Source organism: Lagenorhynchus albirostris, chromosome 1 (genome assembly GCF_949774975.1).
Source record: "Lagenorhynchus albirostris chromosome 1, mLagAlb1.1, whole genome shotgun sequence".
Taxonomy (NCBI): domain Eukaryota; kingdom Metazoa; phylum Chordata; class Mammalia; order Artiodactyla; family Delphinidae; genus Lagenorhynchus; species Lagenorhynchus albirostris.
Genome location: NC_083095.1, coordinates 2,253,569 through 2,273,538, shown reverse-complemented (window position 1 = coordinate 2,273,538; position 19,970 = coordinate 2,253,569). Strand labels below are relative to the sequence as shown.

The 19,970-nt window shown below is 43.2% G+C and overlaps 1 protein-coding gene and 2 non-coding genes across 4 annotated transcripts; all 3 read left to right on the top strand.

Moving 5' to 3' along the window:
* The first annotated feature begins 363 nt into the window (after positions 1-363).
* Positions 364-8,776, top strand: EIF5 (eukaryotic translation initiation factor 5). Of its 2 annotated transcripts, XM_060154902.1 has the most exons (12): positions 364-500; positions 635-846; positions 1,927-2,206; positions 2,317-2,398; positions 2,687-2,859; positions 3,125-3,236; positions 4,271-4,413; positions 4,669-4,827; positions 5,179-5,340; positions 5,667-5,831; positions 6,135-6,269; positions 6,678-8,776. In XM_060154902.1, exons 3-12 carry the CDS (start codon positions 2,135-2,137, stop codon positions 6,765-6,767), a joined length of 1,293 nt encoding a protein of 430 aa, XP_060010885.1. In that variant the 5' UTR covers positions 364-500; positions 635-846; positions 1,927-2,134; the 3' UTR covers positions 6,768-8,776. The 2 variants fall into 2 exon arrangements, with proteins under 2 accessions (XP_060010885.1, XP_060010960.1); XM_060154977.1 differs by lacking the exons at positions 364-500; positions 635-846 and adding an exon at positions 1,198-1,343.
* LOC132506240 (small nucleolar RNA SNORA28) lies at positions 3,773-3,896 on the top strand. The gene has a single exon (XR_009535763.1). It is a non-coding gene; the product is annotated as a small nucleolar RNA SNORA28 (small nucleolar RNA).
* Positions 8,777-18,658: 9,882 nt separating the features above from the next.
* TRNAE-UUC (transfer RNA glutamic acid (anticodon UUC)) lies at positions 18,659-18,731 on the top strand. Its single transcript has one exon. It is a non-coding gene; the product is annotated as a tRNA-Glu (tRNA).
* Positions 18,732-19,970: the final 1,239 nt, after the last annotated feature.

Genomic DNA, 19,970 nt, shown 5'->3' with positions numbered 1-19,970 from the left:
CGACGACGGGCGTCCCCAAGGAACGGAAGGGGCAGAGAGAAACCCCCGAGAGTTCCCCCGCCCGGAGCGGGAACTCGTGCGGGAACGCGGCCTCGGGAGCCGCAACGCCGCTGCCAAACAAGCGGGGGAGGGGGGCCAACCGCCATCTTCCTCGAGCGCCCAAACCGACAAAGCGCGAGACAGCGACAGAGCTTCCCCGCCGCGGCCCGCCCACTCTCGCGAGCCCGCGAAGGCCTCTGGGAAAAGCGGGGGAGGGGAAAGCGAGAGAAGGAAGCCGGGTTGCAGGGCTGGAGGCGGGCCGAGGCGGCGAGCGGAGCCTCAGGAAGCAGAAGGGGCGGGGAAAGACGCGACTGACGCGAAATGCTGGCCAATGACGAGCGAGCTCGGGTGGACGGCCAGCCAATGGGCTGTGCGGCCTGGCGCGGGGGGCGGGCGCTGGGGCCGAGGGTAGCTTGAGCGCGGCGGCGGCGTTGTTCAGTCACAGCGAGAACATTCCAGAGGTGAGTCCGGTGGAGGGGCGGAAGCCCCAGGCCCGGTCCCCCGTTCTCCCCGCACCCTCGACCTCCGCGGGCCGCTGGCTGGCGGGGAAGGCTCCCCGACGCCCGCGGCTCACTGCGCCTTCTCTCCGCGCCAGGTCGCCAGGCCCCGGGCGCTGAAGGGTGTGGACCCCGGACGTCGCTGGGACAGCCCCTCCCCGCTGCTCGGCGGCGCCTGGCCCGGCCGCTGCTCGCTGCGCTGCCTCCGCCGCCTCCACCGCCGCTCCTCGGACTCGGGTTCGCGCGCGTCTCACTTCATCCCAGTTCCGGGCGAGCAGCGTTGGGTTTATGTCTTTATTTGACGAAAACGGTGAGTCGGCGGGCCGGCGGGGAGATGGCGGCCGCACAAGATGGCGGCGCGCCGCGTGACCCGCGCGCGCGCGCGCGCGCTTGTGTGTGTGAGCGCGCGTGTGTGGCGCAGTTTGGGCGGGCGGGCGGCGGGGCCGGGCGCCGCGTCCCCTCCTGTCCTCACACCGCCCCCCGCCCCCGCCTGTACCCCACCCCCACCTGTACCCCACCCCGGCCTCGCGGGAGCGCGCCGCGCGGGCCCGCCGCCGCCCGGGGCTGACTCAGGCCTAATTGCTGCATTCCTGAGTCATCGCCGCGGCGGGGCGGGGGCGGCCGGGCCGGCGGCCCTCGGCCGGTTTCGCTTCCCCCGCCGGGCGGCGCACATGGCGGGGCTGCCGCGGGCGCCGGAGAAGCTGGCGACGTTGCGCCTCCGCCGCTCCCGCCTCGCGGGGGCCTCCGGCTCATCCCTGACAGCCCTGGAGGGAACGACGGGCGCGGGGACGGGAGCGAAGGTTGCGGGTGCGTGTGCGTAGAGAGGAAGGGACAGGGGGTCACGGTCGGGGCCGGGCGTCCGCGCACGCTGCGCGGCGTCCCGCGAGGCCGCGTTCCGTGGGTGTAGTTGGGGACGGGTGGCTCTGGAGTAAGCCCTGGCTGCCGAAGGCGCAACTTGACCGTGAAGAACAGTTGTACAGACTTTCGTCGTCGAGGGATGTATCACAAGTTTGTTGACAACGCGGACTGGGTTGGGGAGAGGAGACGCCTGTGTTCGTTCCTCGGCGGTCGTTAAAGCACGGCTCCTCGGCCGAAGCCGACCGTTGACGTGGTGACTGGTGGGATAAAAACCCAGAGCAGCTGAAGCGCCGTAGTTGGTTGTCGTTTTAGTCTGGTGGCTCCCAGAATCACATCTGCGTCCAAATGGAGGCCTTTTATGTTGCTGCAGGTGTCCCGTGTTACGTGAGTCTGAGAACTGGTTTTTGCGTAGCACAGATGCTTTTAACGTTGGAGCCTTAGGTGTGATTAAACGGAAAGGACAGGGAGGTGTCTTAATGCAGGGATCGCGTTAAACGTGGGGGATTTGTTTGTTCTTTCTCCTCTCTTTCAGAGCTGTTGCGCAGCCATTGGTACCTGTATTGGGGAAACATAGCATACAAGCAAGAAGCTTACAGCCTCAGTGGCGAAAAATTTTTCATGTCAGAGACCGAGAACTCTTGCAGTCGTTTATGTCATCCCTTCTTCTCCAGACAGAGGATACCAAAAAGTTGCAATCAAAGATCTCTTCATCTTATTGATAAAGCCACTAATAAGCCAAAATGTCTGTCAACGTCAACCGCAGCGTGTCAGACCAGTTCTATCGCTACAAGATGCCCCGTCTGATTGCCAAGGTAACGTTCATCTTCATTTTAGTAGCAAGTCCTAAGTTTTCTTTCATAGATTATTGAAGATTGCTTCTCCCGGGGTAGACGCGCAAAATTAAACTTCTTACTTCCTTTAGGTTGAGGGCAAAGGAAATGGAATCAAGACAGTTATAGTCAACATGGTTGACGTAGCCAAAGCGCTTAATCGGCCTCCAACGTGTAAGTAATGCCTCTTGAAAGAAGTCTAAAGAGGCATTTTATTGACACAAACGTGATAATTTCTGGTCCGCAAAATCTTGCCTGAATTGTATGTTGGTTAACTTCTGGGTCGAGTGGAAATTTGGGCTTAAAACTCATTGATGTGTTAGTTGTTACTAGTATAAAAAACTATCTGGGCAACACATTTTTTGAACTTAAAAATACAGAGTGATATTTGTATAAATGAGGGTGAGCAGCCAAAGATCAATTTAGTTAACTGTAATGAACAGATTTTCTTCCCCCAAATAGATCCCACCAAATATTTTGGTTGTGAACTGGGAGCACAGACCCAGTTTGATGTTAAGAATGACCGTTACATTGTCAATGGATCTCATGAGGCGAATAAGCTGCAAGACATGTTGGATGGATTCATTAAAAAATTTGTTCTTTGTCCTGAGTGTGAGAATCCTGAAACGGATCTGGTGAGTGCCTTTGAGGTTTTTGTCAGTAAAAGAAAAAACTATCTGTTTCTGTGATGTCAGCAAATTATGTTCCCGGGAAGGCAGAGCGAACATCAAATTTTGTAGGTATTTCCATACTGATTTCATGTTAAAAAAAAGAAATTATTTTGATATTAGACTCGTGTTTTAGATGCCTCTTGATGGTTAGATCTTTTCATATTTTGTTCCTCACAGAATTTTCATCATATATTATGGTTCACATAACTTATTTTTGCTTTTTTGGCAGCATGTCAATCCAAAGAAACAAACAATAGGTAATTCTTGTAAAGCCTGTGGCTATCGAGGCATGCTTGACACACATCATAAACTCTGCACATTCATTCTCAAAAACCCACCTGGTAAGTGTTTATGATAACTTCTAAAATCTTGGCATAAAGCACCTGATAGATGGAAACAATGGAAGTTTCTTTACTGCTGTAAAACTGGAGTGAGGTTGACCTTTGAATACCTGCACAAGTGAAAATTTGCCTATAACAATAGGGTCAGCCTTATACATCCAAGGTTCAACCAACCATGGATGGTGTGAAACTGTAGTGTGTATTTATTGAGGGAAAAAAAACTCCATGTAAATGGACCTGTGCGGTTTAAACCTGTGTTGTCCAAAGGTCAACTGTTTAAGAAATTTCTAGTCATTGTGCCATATTTTACTGAATTTTGAACTTTTTTGTTAAATGTACTGTTTTATGTATTGTTAAAGGTGAAGTACAGGCTGCCAATTAAACTGTACCACATTCTCGATTTTCAAGACCTGTCTTAGGATGTATGACATACTGTAAAGCAAATTGTAATGGGATCTTAGTAAAGGATCGACTTCTGGAAAACTTTTGTAAATGTGGGTCTTTGCTCATTAAGCTAAAGTGGTTTTAGAGCATGCAAGCGACACTCTGTGGCAGATGATCAAAACTCTGACACAATTTGAGCTTGCTATAGCAAGAAAGTCTAACCTATTCCGGTGTTCTCTTCTCCGTGAGACGAGCCGTTATATAGGCTTAAACAGTGTTCCAGCTGTTGACTAAAGTGCGGTTAAGAAATACCCTTATTTAAGTTCATGACGGATGGAAGGAGAGGGTTGTGAGTGCCACTTTAATTACCTGGTCTTCTGAGGTATTACCATTCAGTCTTAATTTTACCCAATAGTTAATACCACTGATAGGTAGGGACATTCCATTCTCAGCTTGAGTTGCTTACCTGTGAAATATAGTGGATGAAATTGATTTGTGGAATTCATTTAGAATTATAGGTAGCATTCTGTGTGTGGTTTTCTGAGGGGAGGGTTTCAAAGCAAAAGGGCAAGATTTTAAATGTTCACGATGGGCGATGAGGTGTAATACAAGTTACGGTACTAAACTTTATTTCCTTTTTGTCCCTGTAGAGAATAGTGACAGTGGTACAGGAAAGAAAGAGAAGGAAAAGAAAAATAGAAAGGGCAAAGACAAGGAAAATGGTTCCATGTCCAGCAGTGAGACACCACCACCACCACCACCACCCAGTGAAATCAGTCCTCCGCATGCTGTGGTCAGTGCAAGGTTGATGGGTGTGGTGGGCACTAAAATTGTGTACAGTGTGACCTTTGGTTGAGGTGAGCAGAAATGAACTGCTCTTCAGTGAACAATACATCAGTATATTGGGTTCCAGGTGCTATTTGTTGACTAAACTAATGTGAACACAAGTTTAGTGGGAAGTTGATGTTGTTGACTAGAAATCTGGGATTTCTTTTTATTACCTATAAGGTCGTTTTTTTTGGCCAAGCAGTTTTGTTTTTAAAAACAGGAAGAAGAGGAAGATGATGATTGGGGGGAGGATACAACAGAGGAAGCTCAAAGGCGAAGAATGGACGAAATCAGTGACCACGCGAAAGTTTTAACCCTCAGTGATGATTTGGAAAGGACTGTTGAAGAGCGTGTCAATATCCTGTTTGATTTTGTTAAGGTGAAATGCTTGCTTCAAGAACAGTTAAACATTTCGTGATCATACTAAATCAGCTTCTACCCATCCCTGAGCTTTGTTAGATATTACTTTAAGCTGGGTACTTGGCAGGTAGTTTGTTGTGTTTTTTCCATGTTTCCTTTTGAAATACTCAAATACAAGTCTCACCTTTACTTCTATTCCGAAATTTTTTTGAGGGTGGTTCCAGGCATTGTTTTCGGCAGGTGTGTATTATTTAGAAGTCCTAGAACCTTCTTGAATTAGGTAGGGGAAGAGTTCGTAAGAGCAGGGACTATGGTATCTCTAGAGCAAAATGTGCTTCCATCTCACTGAATTGCTTCCTTTTATTTGCAGAAAAAGAAAGAAGAGGGTGTTATTGACTCATCTGACAAAGAAATTGTAGCTGAAGCAGAAAGACTGGATGTAAAAGCCATGGGCCCTCTTGTTTTGACTGAAGTTCTTTTTAATGAGAAAATTAGAGAGCAAATTAAGAAATACAGGCGCCATTTCTTACGAGTAAGCGAATCATTCTAGATTCATAAGATTTTACAGCTGTGTGACCTTGGAAATACTGATTTAACCTCATTTATTTGTACTGTCATCCTGAAAATGGAGATAATTGACATACCTTAACAGGAATGGGAGTACCTGGAAATTGGTGCATGTAGTCCCTTATACGTAAAGTAAATTAGAGATCTTTAAGCATTGATCTCTCTGAATGACTGCTGTAGGGCCATGGCTTCAAAGAACAATTTCTAAGGCAATAAGTTTAGAACATATATTAGAATTGTCAGCTTAAAACATCTAAGAAAGCTTGTTAATGCTGAGATATTTATTTGCAGTTTTGTCACAACAACAAAAAAGCTCAACGGTACCTTCTTCATGGCTTGGAGTGTGTGGTAGCAATGCATCAAGCTCAGCTCATCTCCAAGATTCCACATATCTTGAAGGAGATGTATGATGCAGACCTTTTGGAGGAAGAAGTCATCATTAGCTGGTCAGAAAAGGTGGGGAATATTTAAATGGCTCTTTAAGATTAGAAGTATTGGGGCTTTTTTGGAAGAAGTAGTTAACTACTAATACCTAGTCTGTACATGCTTGACTGGTATAACCTGTAGGGTGATTCTCATCATGGTAGCTTTCTAGTAAGGTTTCTAGAAAACCTTGTGCTGAATACATTTATTCTGCTGAGGGGTCAAGATTAGGATGTGGCCCAGTCCCCTCAAAGAGATGTATTTGGGCAATTATATAAATGACTCGCATTATTTTAAATTCCTTGAACTAAGAAAATTATACTGAACACTTTTTAGGCCTCTAAGAAATATGTCTCAAAAGAACTTGCCAAAGAGATTCGTGTCAAAGCGGAACCTTTTATAAAATGGTTGAAGGAAGCAGAGGAAGAATCTTCCGGTGGTGAAGATGACGATGAAGATGAGAACATTGAGGTAAACGCTGGGGAAATCGTTAAATACAGTGTTAGTGGTGGGTGTTTGAGAATTATAAAATGCCAGTATTGGGTAATACAGCCTCTTAATTTGGAAAGTAATCACATTAATAGAAAAGGTGCTGGAAATCTCTCCTACCCCCAGGCATTGATTCCAAATAAACATTGTCTGAATTTCCAAAGGGAGAGTTTATTTAACGTAAGTATAGGGTTGATCGTTCATAAAAATAAGGTACTGTTAGGCTGCGGAGGGTTAACTTACTTTTTACATACACACAAATTTTCATGAAGAATAATGGCTTTCTCTAGGTAGTTTTTGTCGTTTGTTGACCATTGACTTCTTAGTGGTTTTATTTTACAAGGGTTTACTGGGATAAAGGTTTACAATCAAAAATCTTCATTTTATCAGGTGGTGTATTCAAAGACTGCCAGTGTACCGAAAGTTGAAGCTGTAAAGTCTGACAACAAGGACGATGACATTGATATTGATGCCATTTAAAGGGGTGGGTGCAGCCCAGCTTAACAGTGTAATGCTGAGAATCTTTCTGCATCATCAGCCAGAAGTGCAACATGTATGTGCAAAAGCTAAAATGGCTTAACGTCATGCTACACTTTCTACTAAAAATGTATTGCTGTGAGTGGTCTGTATTTAAACCCAACAAGACATCTAGGGAGTCCATACACATATCAGTGAGCAGATGTAGTTTGCTTATTTACAGCATGTTTCTTTTTGAAAATTTAGTGGTGGACACATTTGGGTCACATTTATAGTTATAAAAATAAAGATTTGATTTTGGTCGTTCTTCAGATTTTTGGCTCTGAATGACTTAAGTAAGCTGAAATAATTGGCTCCTTTAAAAAATGTTGCACCATCATCTAATCTGATAGGATTATTGGAGCCTGTTAGTACTTTTAAGTCTTATTTCTAGTCCCTCAGATTGGCATCTGGTAATGTACATTCTTCCCATGCCAAGGTGGACTGATAATCAAATGACAGTGCAACACCTTTAACTTACTGAGATGTTAAAATGACCTGGGTGTCCTCTAAATAATTTTAAGAACAGGTTTTGAAACTTGAATTGTGTATTTTTTTTTTCATTTTTTCTATGCTTGCCCCAAATTGTAGTCTTTGAAGTCATGTGCATTGCACGTTGGATGAGCCAGGGGAATTACTACATTAACATAAACATTTTATTATGTGTATGTAGCTCTTGCTTTATATTGAGAGAAAACTGAAACTTTGGGGAGTGATAAGTAAGCTCTACCATTTTATTTGGGGGAAGCAGGAAAAGGTACACTTAATCTCTAGCAAAAACTGAGCAAAATTTTTCAATCAATTTTACTCTTGATTCAAATTACAATTTCAAAATATTTAGACATAGTGTATCTTTTGTTCAGTGTGGATTTTTCCCCTGATAAACTGGTTCTTTGATGACTTCTGCATTTGGATACATAGCTTATACTTTATTGGTTTTTGTTGCTATCTTGCCAAAACAAGTGTTAACTGTATCTCAGATTCCCCCCACCCCCCAAAATGTCTTATTTTTAAAAACTAAAAGCATACTTCTAAGAGCCTATATTTTGGTGTAAGACTTGGGGTGTTTTTTATTTTCACAATGAATAGTGAGATACCCAGGAAGTCTGTGACGATGGCAACTGAAAGGTGACTAGGGCCTGACCCAGCCCATCCTGGGCTTTAGGTTTGGAAATAACTTCTTGTGATTTGCTTGCCCAATTTGCTGATGTAAACTCACTTGATAGAAGGGCTTATGATTACATCTGAGAAATCATCTTGAGGATGCAAATTTACACAAAAAGTACACTGGGAATCAAAATGCGTGGAGAGCACTGGCTTATATCATTCACCTCTTTGTGATCCATCTCACAGATTACAATGAGACCTTAACAAATGTATGTAAGTTTTTTTCACATTGAAATTATATGAACATTTGGTATAATAAAACCTTGTTAGCTTGGTATTTTAAGAAATTAAACCCTGGCAGTCTTACTGGAGAGGTACAAATTGGTCTCCAGCTGCCTTTCTTGATAGATTTTGGTGAGGTTGAAGGAGAGCCATATACCTACCTGGAGGGGAATGTGCTTTGTCGCACCAAAGAGAAGAGGTTTTTGCAAATTCATGTCTCACCTAGGTTTTAAATTTTTGCCATTATCTGGAATTGTTCTGGGGGGATCAAGTTGCATTCAGCATACCCATTATCAAGCTAATGAGGTTCTGTTATAGAGGGTTCTTTTCCCCTTTTTCTTCCTCCCCCACCCCCGTAAATCTGAAGGAAAACTTACAAGGCTTCTAAACACTAAAGAGAAAATTTTGGCTTAGACCACTCTTCAGTCTAGTGCCAAACTTTCAGTGGAATTCACATCCACAGAGTAAGGAGTTTATTCATAGCAGCTATCCTAATAGAGTGATCTTTCACTTTGCTGTATTCAACTGTCTTAAAACTTCCTGTTTGAAACAGCTATGTTATGTGATTAAAACAACGTTAAAATTATTTTTTGTCTTTGCTTTAATATTAACCTAAATTTTTCTTTTTAAAATTGAAGCATTGAAATCTCCCCTTTTTTGTAGCTGTTGCTTCAGATTTGTGTTGGATGTTTCCTTCTGCAGTTGCCCCCTACTCAAAAACAGATGTTGCTCATTACAGTGGCTTTCCTTAGATCTCGTGTTCTTATTCTGTAACTCAAGTTGATTGCAAACCAACAAGGTCTGCTTTCATTTGGTTTCTTAAAATCTTGCCTGGGTGTTGATGAGGGACTTGAGGTGGGTCTGGTATATAGTTAAATAACTGGCTATAGCATTTAGCCTTAGTTAAGAAAGGAATGTTTCTAAAGTTATGAGGTTAATGAACTTGAAAGGTACTATTTGGGCTCCTAAAGGTTTGAGAGAGAATGGGTGTTCATCTAATGAATTGCTACAGCTTCACAGGCCGGTATTAAGAGTAACCCTAAAATGCAAAAATTTTGCCCAACCCCTGTATTGTCAGTTTTGATGGTTTTTCAGATTCCAGCCTATCTGACCACTCCAAAGCTTCAAAGCGCTCTCGGTACCAGGAACAGTAGTGCACTTGAATCTCTGCCCTCTCCAACTATCATGTGGTTTGTGTCCTGTCTTTCCTGAATGGACAGTCATGTTTATATCTTCTCTGTCCCCAGTACTCTGTATAGATCTTTCTCCTCCAAGAATGACACTCCATAAGACTTGCCAAAGTTGTTGTGTCTGACCTGTGCACAGTCTCCAGAATTTGTCCCTTTGAGCCTTTGTAGGAGGTTGGGAGCTCAGGCATTGTGGCCACCTGCCTCAGGGTTCTATATTCCAGCCCTAGCCCAACAAAGGTCTTCAGAAAGATTGCTAGTTCTTCACAGCCAGAAAATTGAACCATTCCTATGTACTAGCATATGGAAATAACACGGAGAGGTTCTTTCCTCAGAACCCAAACCAGGACTCGTACATTGTTCTCAATGACTAGTATTCGGTTATGCGTTCTGAGTTTATGGGGCATATTCACCTGGGCTCTGGAGTCATCTAAGTTTTGGCAGGCCCTCTGTAAAACTAGAAGCCCATCTTTCTGTGTTTAATGGGGATGGTAATGCCTGTGTACAGCAATTAGAATACAGCAAGCAGGAGAGGTAATGCCTGAGTGGGGCAGCTAGGGAAAACTGCCCTGTGTGGAAGAGAGACAAAAGGGAAGAAGAGCTCATGCCGGTACCTGCAGACATTCAGAACGGGTTACAGCAGATTGAGAGCAGTGGGTAGTTGAAAGCGCTGTTATTTTTGGCTGGAGCAGTTTCAGGGTGTTACAGTTTTTGCCTCAAGCAGCCCTTAATGTGCAGTGATGTTCAGACCAGTCTAGAGCAGAGGCTGAGGGCAGGCCATGGCCCCACCTGGGGCCCATAACATAATGTAAATAGCAGCATGAACCAGAAGCCAGCCCAGCCTGAGATAAGGATTGACAGGTGCAGGGCCAGTGTATGAGGCTGGGTTGAGTCTGGTCCCAGTGGTCCTGTAACATCCAGGGAAGGAATCCTTCCAAAGTACCCAGTGAGGTCGGTGACATAAACATTAGGTAACATGTACTTCACAAGGAAGGAACAAGTCCTGAGGAGGAGGAGACTGGCTGAAGGTTCCACAGCACACCCACATACAGCCCAGACCCCATGGCTTTTGCTGTGTAAGCTTCCACCTTGTCCCACCTTACAGTTCTCAGGTCCTGTAAACTGGGAAGCACCTAGGGCAAGGATAAGGAGTAACTTTTTGGTCCTTAGGGTGGTTGTTGGAGGGAGGGCCAGGTAGCAGCTCTCAGGGTCCAGGCTTGACTTGGGTGAAGCTCCAGACAGAATCTGAGGCAGGGTGCCAACCTCATGCACCGCATCTGTACCCCTGGCCCGCATCTCTCGCTTGCTTCAGCCTTGCCCCACCTTAAAGGAGCTCACAGACCAAAGCAGACACAGGACAGAGGGGTGGAACTTCGGAGGAGGGAGGAAACAATTGGGGACTTTGAGGAATGTCTTAAGAGAAGAGGTAGCATTTCAAAGGAGAAGCAGGAATTTACCCCGGAGGAAGAAGTAGGGGAGCATGTCTGGAAAGTAGAAGCTACTCCCTTTAGTTGAGTGCAGTGTGTGGGATGAGGCTGGAGAAGGTGGCAGTACTTACCTACAAACTGAACCCTGGAGAACCGAGTCTTCACAAGCTGCAGGAATGGAATTACATTTGTATCCTGCTGCCAGGAATGCTGAGCCACTGTGGGAATCGAGGAGGGCTATTAATCCCATGGCTGACAAAGCCAGCAGCTGCCATGAGGGTGGACTGGTCAGACAAGGATGCACTTTGGCCTGGGAATGTCAGGGTCCCCTGGCTGTCCTGAGGGCACAATGTCAGATTGGAAGGATTAACAAGCCCAAATCCCTCCCACAGGCAGCAGAATCTGAGCACCCAGGAGTGCTGGAACCTTCCCTGCAGACCAAGATCTCCTGTCTGGGGTTAGGGCAGCACCCTGGAGGGGATTCCAGGAGGTTCAGGGCCTGAGTGAACACAGGGTTTTTCTGTTATGACTTCCAAGCTAGGAACAGCCCCTCTGTAGTTGCAGGGTTGGATTTCTCAAAGAGCAAAGAAAAGCACTCTCAAATGTGATCACAGGTCTTATGTGATAAAGTTCTTTTGGTGACAAATAACTCATGGAGTCAGTTGGGAACAGTTTCCCAAGGATTCACATTATGATGGAATCATTGGGAGCCCCAGTGCACAAACCTGGCCTTGCAAGGACCCAAGAGACACCAGCAGGTCCAGCCTTGTGGACACAGATTGTACCAACTAGGACTCCAGGTCCCTGGGCAAGAAAGAACATTCCTCCAGGGCGCTTGCCCACATGTCTACTTCTCTCTGGGTTTCTCTAGTTCTCCGTCCACTACTCGTGAACTTTCTGGCCCTGTAAAGCTACACGGAACCTCCTCATGACTTGGGTGTTCTCATGGCACCCTGTGACCATCAAGCTTCTGTTCCTGCTGGTTAATGCTCAGTTCTGCAGACTTCCTAGTTGAGATTCCTAAGGAGGCATGTCTGATAGGCTCACACTGGTCTTGCAACATTTCTATCAGGTTGATTTTTTTTCACTTCCAGCACCATGAGCTCCAGTGGCAGCTCCAGTCAAATGTGGCCAAAGGTGGGGGAGGGGCGCAGGGGGTGCAGAGTGTTACAAGGGATTTGAAACATGGCTGCCAAAGGCTACCTCCCAATAGGGATTTGTGATTGGAGCAAGGGAAAGTGGCGCTTGGAAACATCCAGGACAGGGTGTTTTCACTGGAACCTATTTTCTGTGTAAAGGACATCTGCGCAGCAGCCTCCTTGTATAACCAGGCAGTCAAACAGCAAGTGGACTCTGCTCTACTGTGAGCGCCCAGCACTTCAGTTACCCTGTGTGGGAGGCAAGAGGACAGGACGTGGGCCCTGCTGAAGAGATCTTAGGGTCTAATAGGGGAGGCACAGTTTGCCTTCAGGAAGCTACTGGGCGTTACCTGATAAAGGGGTGGCCTTGCACAGTTGTGGTTAGAATATGTGTGAAAGGTTGTTAGTGAAGGTTTCCTGGGAGGATGCAGAGTGGACGAGTTCCTGAGTTAAATAATATCCTCTGGGCCACAGGGAGACGCAACTGGTGGAGCCAGATGCAGACTCAAGAGGAGCATTTTGTGTGAAAGAAAAATCAGACTGTGGTTACCAGGCTATAGATAACACAAGGGACATCAAGGAACTAAAGATGTGGAGAAAGTCAAGAAGATGATGTCTGAACAAAATGTAAATGTCAATAAAGAGAAAACCTAAAAAAACAAATTATGGAGTTGAAAAGTACAATAACTGAAATGAAAAATTCACTAGAGGGATTCAAAGGCAGCCTTTGAGCACACAGAAGAATCGGTGAACTTAAAGATAGGACAAGGGAAGAACAAGAAAAACAGATTGAAGAAAAATGAACAGAACCTGAGTGACCTGTGGAACACCATGAAGAGAAACAACATATACATTGTGGGAGTCTCAGAAGGAGAGAGAGAGGGAGAGAAAAGGGCAGGGAGAATATTTGAAGAAATAATGGCTGAAAATGTCCCAAAGTAAATGAATGAAGCTCCATGAACATCCAAGAGGCTTCAAGCTCCAAGTAAAATAAACACAAAGATCCACCAGACACATAGTCAAACTTCCGAAAGGTAAAGAGAACTTGAAATCATCAAGAGAAGCAACTCATAACATACAGTGCCCCGATAGCATAGCAGGTTTCTCATCAGAAACCTTGGAGGTCCTGCAAGAAATGTTCAAGGGACTCCTGCAGGGTGAAATGAACACTAGACAATAACTCAAAGCCATAAGAAAAAACAAAGATCTCAATAAAGGTAAATACATGGAAAATTATAAAAGCTAATATTATTGTAACAGTGGTTTGTAACTCAGTTTTTTGCGTGATTTAAGAGAGTAATACATTAAAAACAATCTAAGAGCTAGTATTATAGTTTTTGTGTTATCTTTTGGGGCACTGCGCTGTATAAAGATGTAATTCTGTGATATCAACAGATACGGGTAGGGATAGAGCTGTAAAGGAGCTTATGTTAGTGGAGAGTGTATAAATTCAAATCAGAGTGTTATAACTTTAGGATGTTAAATGTAGTGCCCATGATGACTACAAAGAAAACAGCTCTAGAATATATACAAAAGGAAATGAGGACTTCCCTGGCATTCCAGTGGTTAAGACTCCATGCTTCCAACGCAGGGGGTACTGGTTCGATCCCTGGTCGGGAAACTAGGATCCCACATGCCATACCATGCGGCCAAAAAATAAATTTAAAAAAAAATGGAAATGAGAAAAGAACGAAAGCATTTAACCTCAAAAAAAAAATCCACTAAATGTGAAAGACAACAGTAATGCAGGAAATGAAAGACAAAAAGCTGAGGCATACAGAAAGAAACAGCACAATGACAGAAGTCCCTACTTGCCAGTAATATTTTAAATGTAAATGGATTAAACTGCCCAATCAGAAGACAGAAATTGGCAGAATGGATAAAAACACATGACCCAACAACAAGCTGTCTACAGGAGACTCACTTGAGATTCAAACACAAATAGATTGAAAGTGAAAGGATGGAAAAAGATACTCCATGCAAATAGTAACCAGTAGAGATAGGGGTGGCTATACTAATATCAGACGAAATAGAGTTTAACTCAAAAGAGTTTACAAGAGACAAAGACAATATGTTAATAAAAGTTTAAATGTGTCAAGAAGATAACAATTATAAATATTTACATACCTAATAACAGACCAGCAAAATATATGAAGGAAGACCTGGCAGAATTGAAAGGAGAAATAGATGGTTCTACTGTAGTAGTTGGAGATTTTAATACCCCACTGTCAATAATGGATAAAACAACCCAGACGGAAGGTAAGGAAATCGAGGACTTAATACAATAAACCAACGAGGTATAACAAATATACATAACACCCTGCCCAGCAACAGCTATACACATTTTTCTCAAGTGCACATGGAACATTTTCCCCAATAAACCATATGTTAGGACACAAATGAAGTCTTACTATATTTTAAAAGGTATCATAACAGGGCTTCCCTGGTGGCACAGTGGTTGAGAGTCCGCCTGCTGATGCAGGGGACATGGGTTCGTGCCCCGGTCCGGGAAGATCCCACATGCCGCGGAGCGACTGGGCCCGTGAGCCATGGCTGCTGAGCCTGCGCGTCCGGAGCCTGTGCTCCGCAACGGGAGAGGCCACAACAGTGAGAGGCCCGGGAACCGCAAAAAAAAAAAGATAATCATACAAAGTATCTTCTCTGACCACAATGGAATGAAGTTAGAAATCAACAACAGAAGTAAAATTAGGAGGCAAAACTTGTAGAAATTAAGCAAAATGCTCTTACACAATTGATGGATGAAAGAAGAAATCAAGGGAAATTAGAAAATGCTTAGAGATGAATAATAATTTTAAAAAACAGGAATTTCCTGGTGGTCTAATGGTTAGGGTTCTGTGCTTTCACTGCAGGGGGGCATGGGTTCAGTCCCTAGTCGGGGAGCTAAGATCCTGCATGCCACATGGCGTGGCCAAAATAAATAAACCACACACATCATACCAAAACTTAAGAGACACAGTAAAAGCAATGCTAAGAAGGAAATTTATAGCTATACATGTATATGTTAAAAAAAAATTTAAGGGACTATAAAAAGAACAAACTAAAAGCTAGTGGAAGGGAGGAAATAACAAAGACTAGAGCAAAGATAAACAAAATAGAGAATAGGAAAATAGAAAAAATAAATGAAGCCAAAAGTTGGTTCTTTGAAAAGATCAACAAAATTGACAGACTTTTAGCTGGATGGAATAAGAAGAAAAAAAAGTCTCAAATTACTAAAGTCAGAAATGAAAATGGGGAGATTACTATTGAGTCCATAGAAATAAAAAGGGTCATAAGTGCAGTATGCACAACTGTACACCAACAAATTGGATAACCTAGACGAAGTGGACATTCCTAGAAACACAAACCCTGCCAAGACTAAATCACCAAGAAATAAAAGCTAGTATGACTAGTAAGGAGATTGAATCAGAAATATAAAATGTCCAGACAATAAAAGCCACAGACCTGATGGCTTTACTGGTTAACTACCAAATATTTAAATAAGAATACAATCCTTCTCAAACTTTTCCAAAAATATTGAAGAGGGAACACTACCTAACTCATTCTATGAGGCCACCATAACCCTGATAGCAAAGGCAGACAAAGACACTACAAGAAAACTATCCCTTATGTACATTGAAGCAGAAGTCCCCAATAAAGTACTAACAAACTAAGTTAGAAACATATTGAAAGGATTATACATCAGGCCTACGTGAGATTTCTTCCTGGAATGAAATGATGCATCAACACAAAAATTGGTCAGTGTAATATACGATATTAACAGAATGCAGGGAAAATCTACATGATACATCTTGACTAATGTAGAAAAAGCATTTGACAAAATTTAACACTTTCATGATAAAAACATGCAAACAACTTGGAATAGAAGGAAACTACCTCAACATAATAAAAGCTGTAAATGAAAAGCTCACAGGGAACATCATACTCAATGGTGAAAGACGGAAAGGTTTTCCTCAAAGATCATGAAGAAGGCAAGGAAGTCTGCTTTCAACACTTCTATTCATCATAATACTGGAAGTTCTAGCCAGAGCATTTAGGTAAGAAAAAGAAAAGTATCCAAATAAGAAAAGAAGAAGTAAAACTATCTCTGTGCAGATGATCTGATCTTACATGTAGAAAACCGTAAGAATTCCACAGAAAAAAAACAAAAAACTAAAACAAACCAAAAGGGCTTCCCTGGTGGCACAGTGGTTAAGAATCTGCCTGCCAATGCAGGGGACATGGGGTCAAGCCCTGGTTGAGGAAGATCCCACATGCTGTGGAGCAACTAAGCCCGTGTGCCACAACTACTGAGCCTGTGCTCTAGAGCCCGTGAACCACAACTACTGAGCCCATATGCCACAACTACTGAAGCCCACACACCTAGAGCCCATGCTCTGCAACTGCAACAAGACACTGAAATGAGAAGCCTGCGCACTGCAATGAAGAGTAGCCCCTGCTCGCCTCAGCTAGAGAAAGCCCGCACACAGCCAAAATACACAGCTGTGTGACCCAACACAGCCAAAAATAAATAATTTTTTTAACAAAACAAAAAAACTATTAGAACTAATAAATGAATTCAGCAAAGTAGCAGACTACAAAGGCAAAGCACAAAAATCTGTTGCATTTCTATGCACTAACAATGAACAATCCGAAAAGGAAATAAAGAACAATTCCATTTACAGTATCATCAAAAAAAACAAACAAACTTAGGAATTAACTTAACCAAAGAGATGAAAGACTTGTACAATGAAAACAACAAAGCATTGCTGAAAGTAATTAAAGAATACACGAATAAATGGAAACACATCCCATGTTCATGGATTGGAAGACTGAATGTTGTTAAAATGTCAGTACTTGGGCTTCCCTGGTGGTGCAGTGGCTGAGAGTCCACCTGCCGATACAGGGGACATGGGTTCGTGCCCTGGTCCAGGAAGATCCCACATGCCGTGGAGCGGCTGGGCCCGTGAGCCATGGCCGCTGGGCTTGCGCGTCTGGAGCCTGTGCTCCTCAACGGGAGAGGCCACAACAGAAGCCCGCGTACCACACACACACACAAAAAAAGTCAGTACTACCCAAAACAATTAGGGATATTTAGGTTGCATCCCAAAGTTAAAAAACTCATTAAAATTTATACCATTTTAATTTCAATAGCATCCTCTACTTCTATCAAGCTTTTTTACCACCCCTTTCATTACTGCTGTTAGAAATTATATCTTTATGCATTGTGTGTCCAAAAACAGGTTAACAATTGTTTATGCATTAGCTTTTAAAATCACATGGAAGATAAAAAGTGGAGTTACAAACCAAAATTCTAACAATATGTTTTTATAATTGCCTGTGCATTTACCTTTACCAGAGATCTTTATTTCTTCATATGGTTATGAGGTACTGTCTAGTGTCCTTTCATTTCAGCCAGAAGGACTTCCTTTAACATTTCTTGGAAGGCTGATCTAGTGGTGATGAACTCTTTCAGCTTTTGTTTATCTAGGAATATCTTAATTCCGCCCTCTTTTTTTTTTTTTTTTTACCTCACAGCATGTGGGATCTTTGTTCCCCAATCAGAGATCAAACCCACGCCCCCTGCATTGGAAGCACAGAGTCTTAACCACTGAACTGCCAGGGAAGTCCCCACCCTCATTTTTGAAGGATAATTTTCCCAGATACAGGATTCTCCATTGACAGTGTGTGTTTTTTTTTTTTTCATCACTTTGGATATATCAACCCACTGCCTTCTGGCTTCTGAGGTTTCTGATGAGAAATCTTAGTGGGCATTCCTATATGTGATGACTTGCTTCTCTTGCTGCTTTCAAGATTCTTTTTGTGTTTGTGTTTGGAAATTTTGAAAATAATATGTCTTGGTGAGGGTCTTCTTGAGTGTTTCCAATCATGTCTGTCATCAAAGTTGAGAAGTTTTCAGCCATTATTTCTTCAATTAATCCCTCTGCCCCCTTTTCTCTCTTTTTCCTTCTGAGACACCCACGATGCGTATTTTGGTCCCTTAGGCTCCATTTACTCTTCTCCAATCTTTTTCTTTTTGTTCCTCAGACTCAATAATTTCCATTTTCATATCTTCAGGGGTGCTGATTCTTTCTGCTGCCTGCTGAAATTCACTTTTGAAATCCTCTAGTGAATTCTTCATTTCAGTTATTGTACTTTTCATACACAAAATTTCCTTTTGGTTCCTTTTTATGCTTTGTCTCTTTATTGATATTTTCCTTTTGTTCAAGTAGTAGTATTTTCTTGATTCTGTCCTTGACTTCCTTTATCTCTTTTAATATTTAAGACAATTGTTTTGAAGTCTTTTCTAGAAACTCCACCATGTGCTCTTTCTTAGACAAAGTTTCTGTCAGTTTATATTTTCCTTTGAATGGGCCAGATTTTCTGTATCTTTATATGTCTTATGATTTGTTATTTTTGTTGAAAACCAGACGTTTGAGTTTTGTAATGCGGTAACTCTCAAAATCAGACCCCCCGCCTTCCCCAGAGTTTCCTTCCTTCCTTCTTTCCCTCCTTCTTTCCTTTTTTTTTTTTTTTCTCTTTTTCTTTTTAAATAATTGTTGTAGGGTGTCTCTGTGCTGGGTATCAGCCTGAGGTACAAGCTTAAGCTCTTCTCAGGTTTTTTCTGAGACTATGTCTTTTCCTGAGCATGTGCAGTGACTTTCTAGATTCCCCTGTATATGTGGTTGCTTTCAAATGTCCCCATCCTTAGGAATTCCCTGGTGGTCCAGTGGTTAGGACTCAGCACTTTCACTGCTGAGGGCCTGGGTTCAATCCCTGGTCAGGGAACTAGTATCCCATAAGGTGTGGGGCACAGCCAAAAAACAACACAAAAAAATAAAACGTTCCCTTTCTTAATTGTCTGGCTTTCAAAAGGAGAAAAGGGAAAAACAAAAGGGGGTGGGGGACAACAGACTCTGTCTCTTTAGATTCTCTGGAAGCCACTTCAGCCAGTGGCTATAATATGACTATAATGATGACTGCCTGCCTCTGTATCTGCACGTCTGTGATCAGAAGAAGCAATCAGCAATCAGTACACAGATCCCTGGTATTCAGAGAACTGGGTCCTTTTTACTTACTTACCCTGGCTCCCATAAGCCATTCCAGCAACATGGGCACAGCTTCCTGCTGTCGGGCTGAGGGGACTGGGGAATGGGTACCTGCTACCATGTATGCTAAGAGATAAATTGCCTGGAATTAACCAGGGCTTACCATCTAAGCCCTCCCTGGAAACTGAGAGCTTTCCTGTAGACTCCAGAGTCCCAAAATAGTTAACTTCAGTCAAATTCTGCCAGTACAATTGTTGTCTGGGTGGGAAGACAGATTCCTGGCACTTCCTACTCCATCATCTTCCCTGATGTCACTGCTATATAAAGAACTCTTATATAAAATTAAATAACCCAGTTTATAAATCACAAAGACAAATATCCCAATTAAAAATTGGGCAAAGGATCTCTATAGACATTTCTCCAAAGAAAATGTACAAGCGGCTAATAAACACATGAAAAGATGCTCAGCACGATTAGCCATCAGGAAAATTCAAACTGAAACCACAATAAGATACAACGTCACACCCACTAGGATGGCATGCTAGATCAGAAAATGGCATTTCAAAAGATAGCCGTATCAAATCCCTGTAACCTGTAAATGCCATCTTATGTGGCAAAAGATGTGATTAAGCTCTCCCTTGAGAGGGAAAGCTTACCCTGCATTATTCGAGCTGACAGTAAATGCAATCACATGTATTCTTATAAGAAAGAGACAGGGAGTTTTGAGAGAGACACAATAGAGAAGGATATGTAAGGACAGAAACAAAGATTGGAATGATGAAGCCACAAGCCTAGGAATGTCAACAGCCACCAGAAGCTGGAGGAGACAAGGAACAGAACCTCCACTAGAAACTTCAGAGAAAGCACAGCCCTGCTGACACCTTGATTTCAAACTTCTGGCCTTTAGAACTGCGAAAAAATAAATGTCTGTTGTTTTAAACCACCAACTTTGTGGTAATTTGTTATGGCAGTCCCAGGA

Excerpts from the sequence above, each read along its gene's own strand:
- EIF5 (XM_060154902.1), top strand. The coding sequence starts at position 2,135 with ATGTCTGTCAACGTCAACCGCAGCGTGTCAGACCAGTTCTATCGCTAC. Across the intron at positions 2,860-3,124 it reads AGAATCCTGAAACGGATCTG|CATGTCAATCCAAAGAAACA; the intron begins GTGAGTGCCTTT and ends CTTTTTTGGCAG. Across the intron at positions 5,341-5,666 it reads ACAGGCGCCATTTCTTACGA|TTTTGTCACAACAACAAAAA; the intron begins GTAAGCGAATCA and ends ATTTATTTGCAG.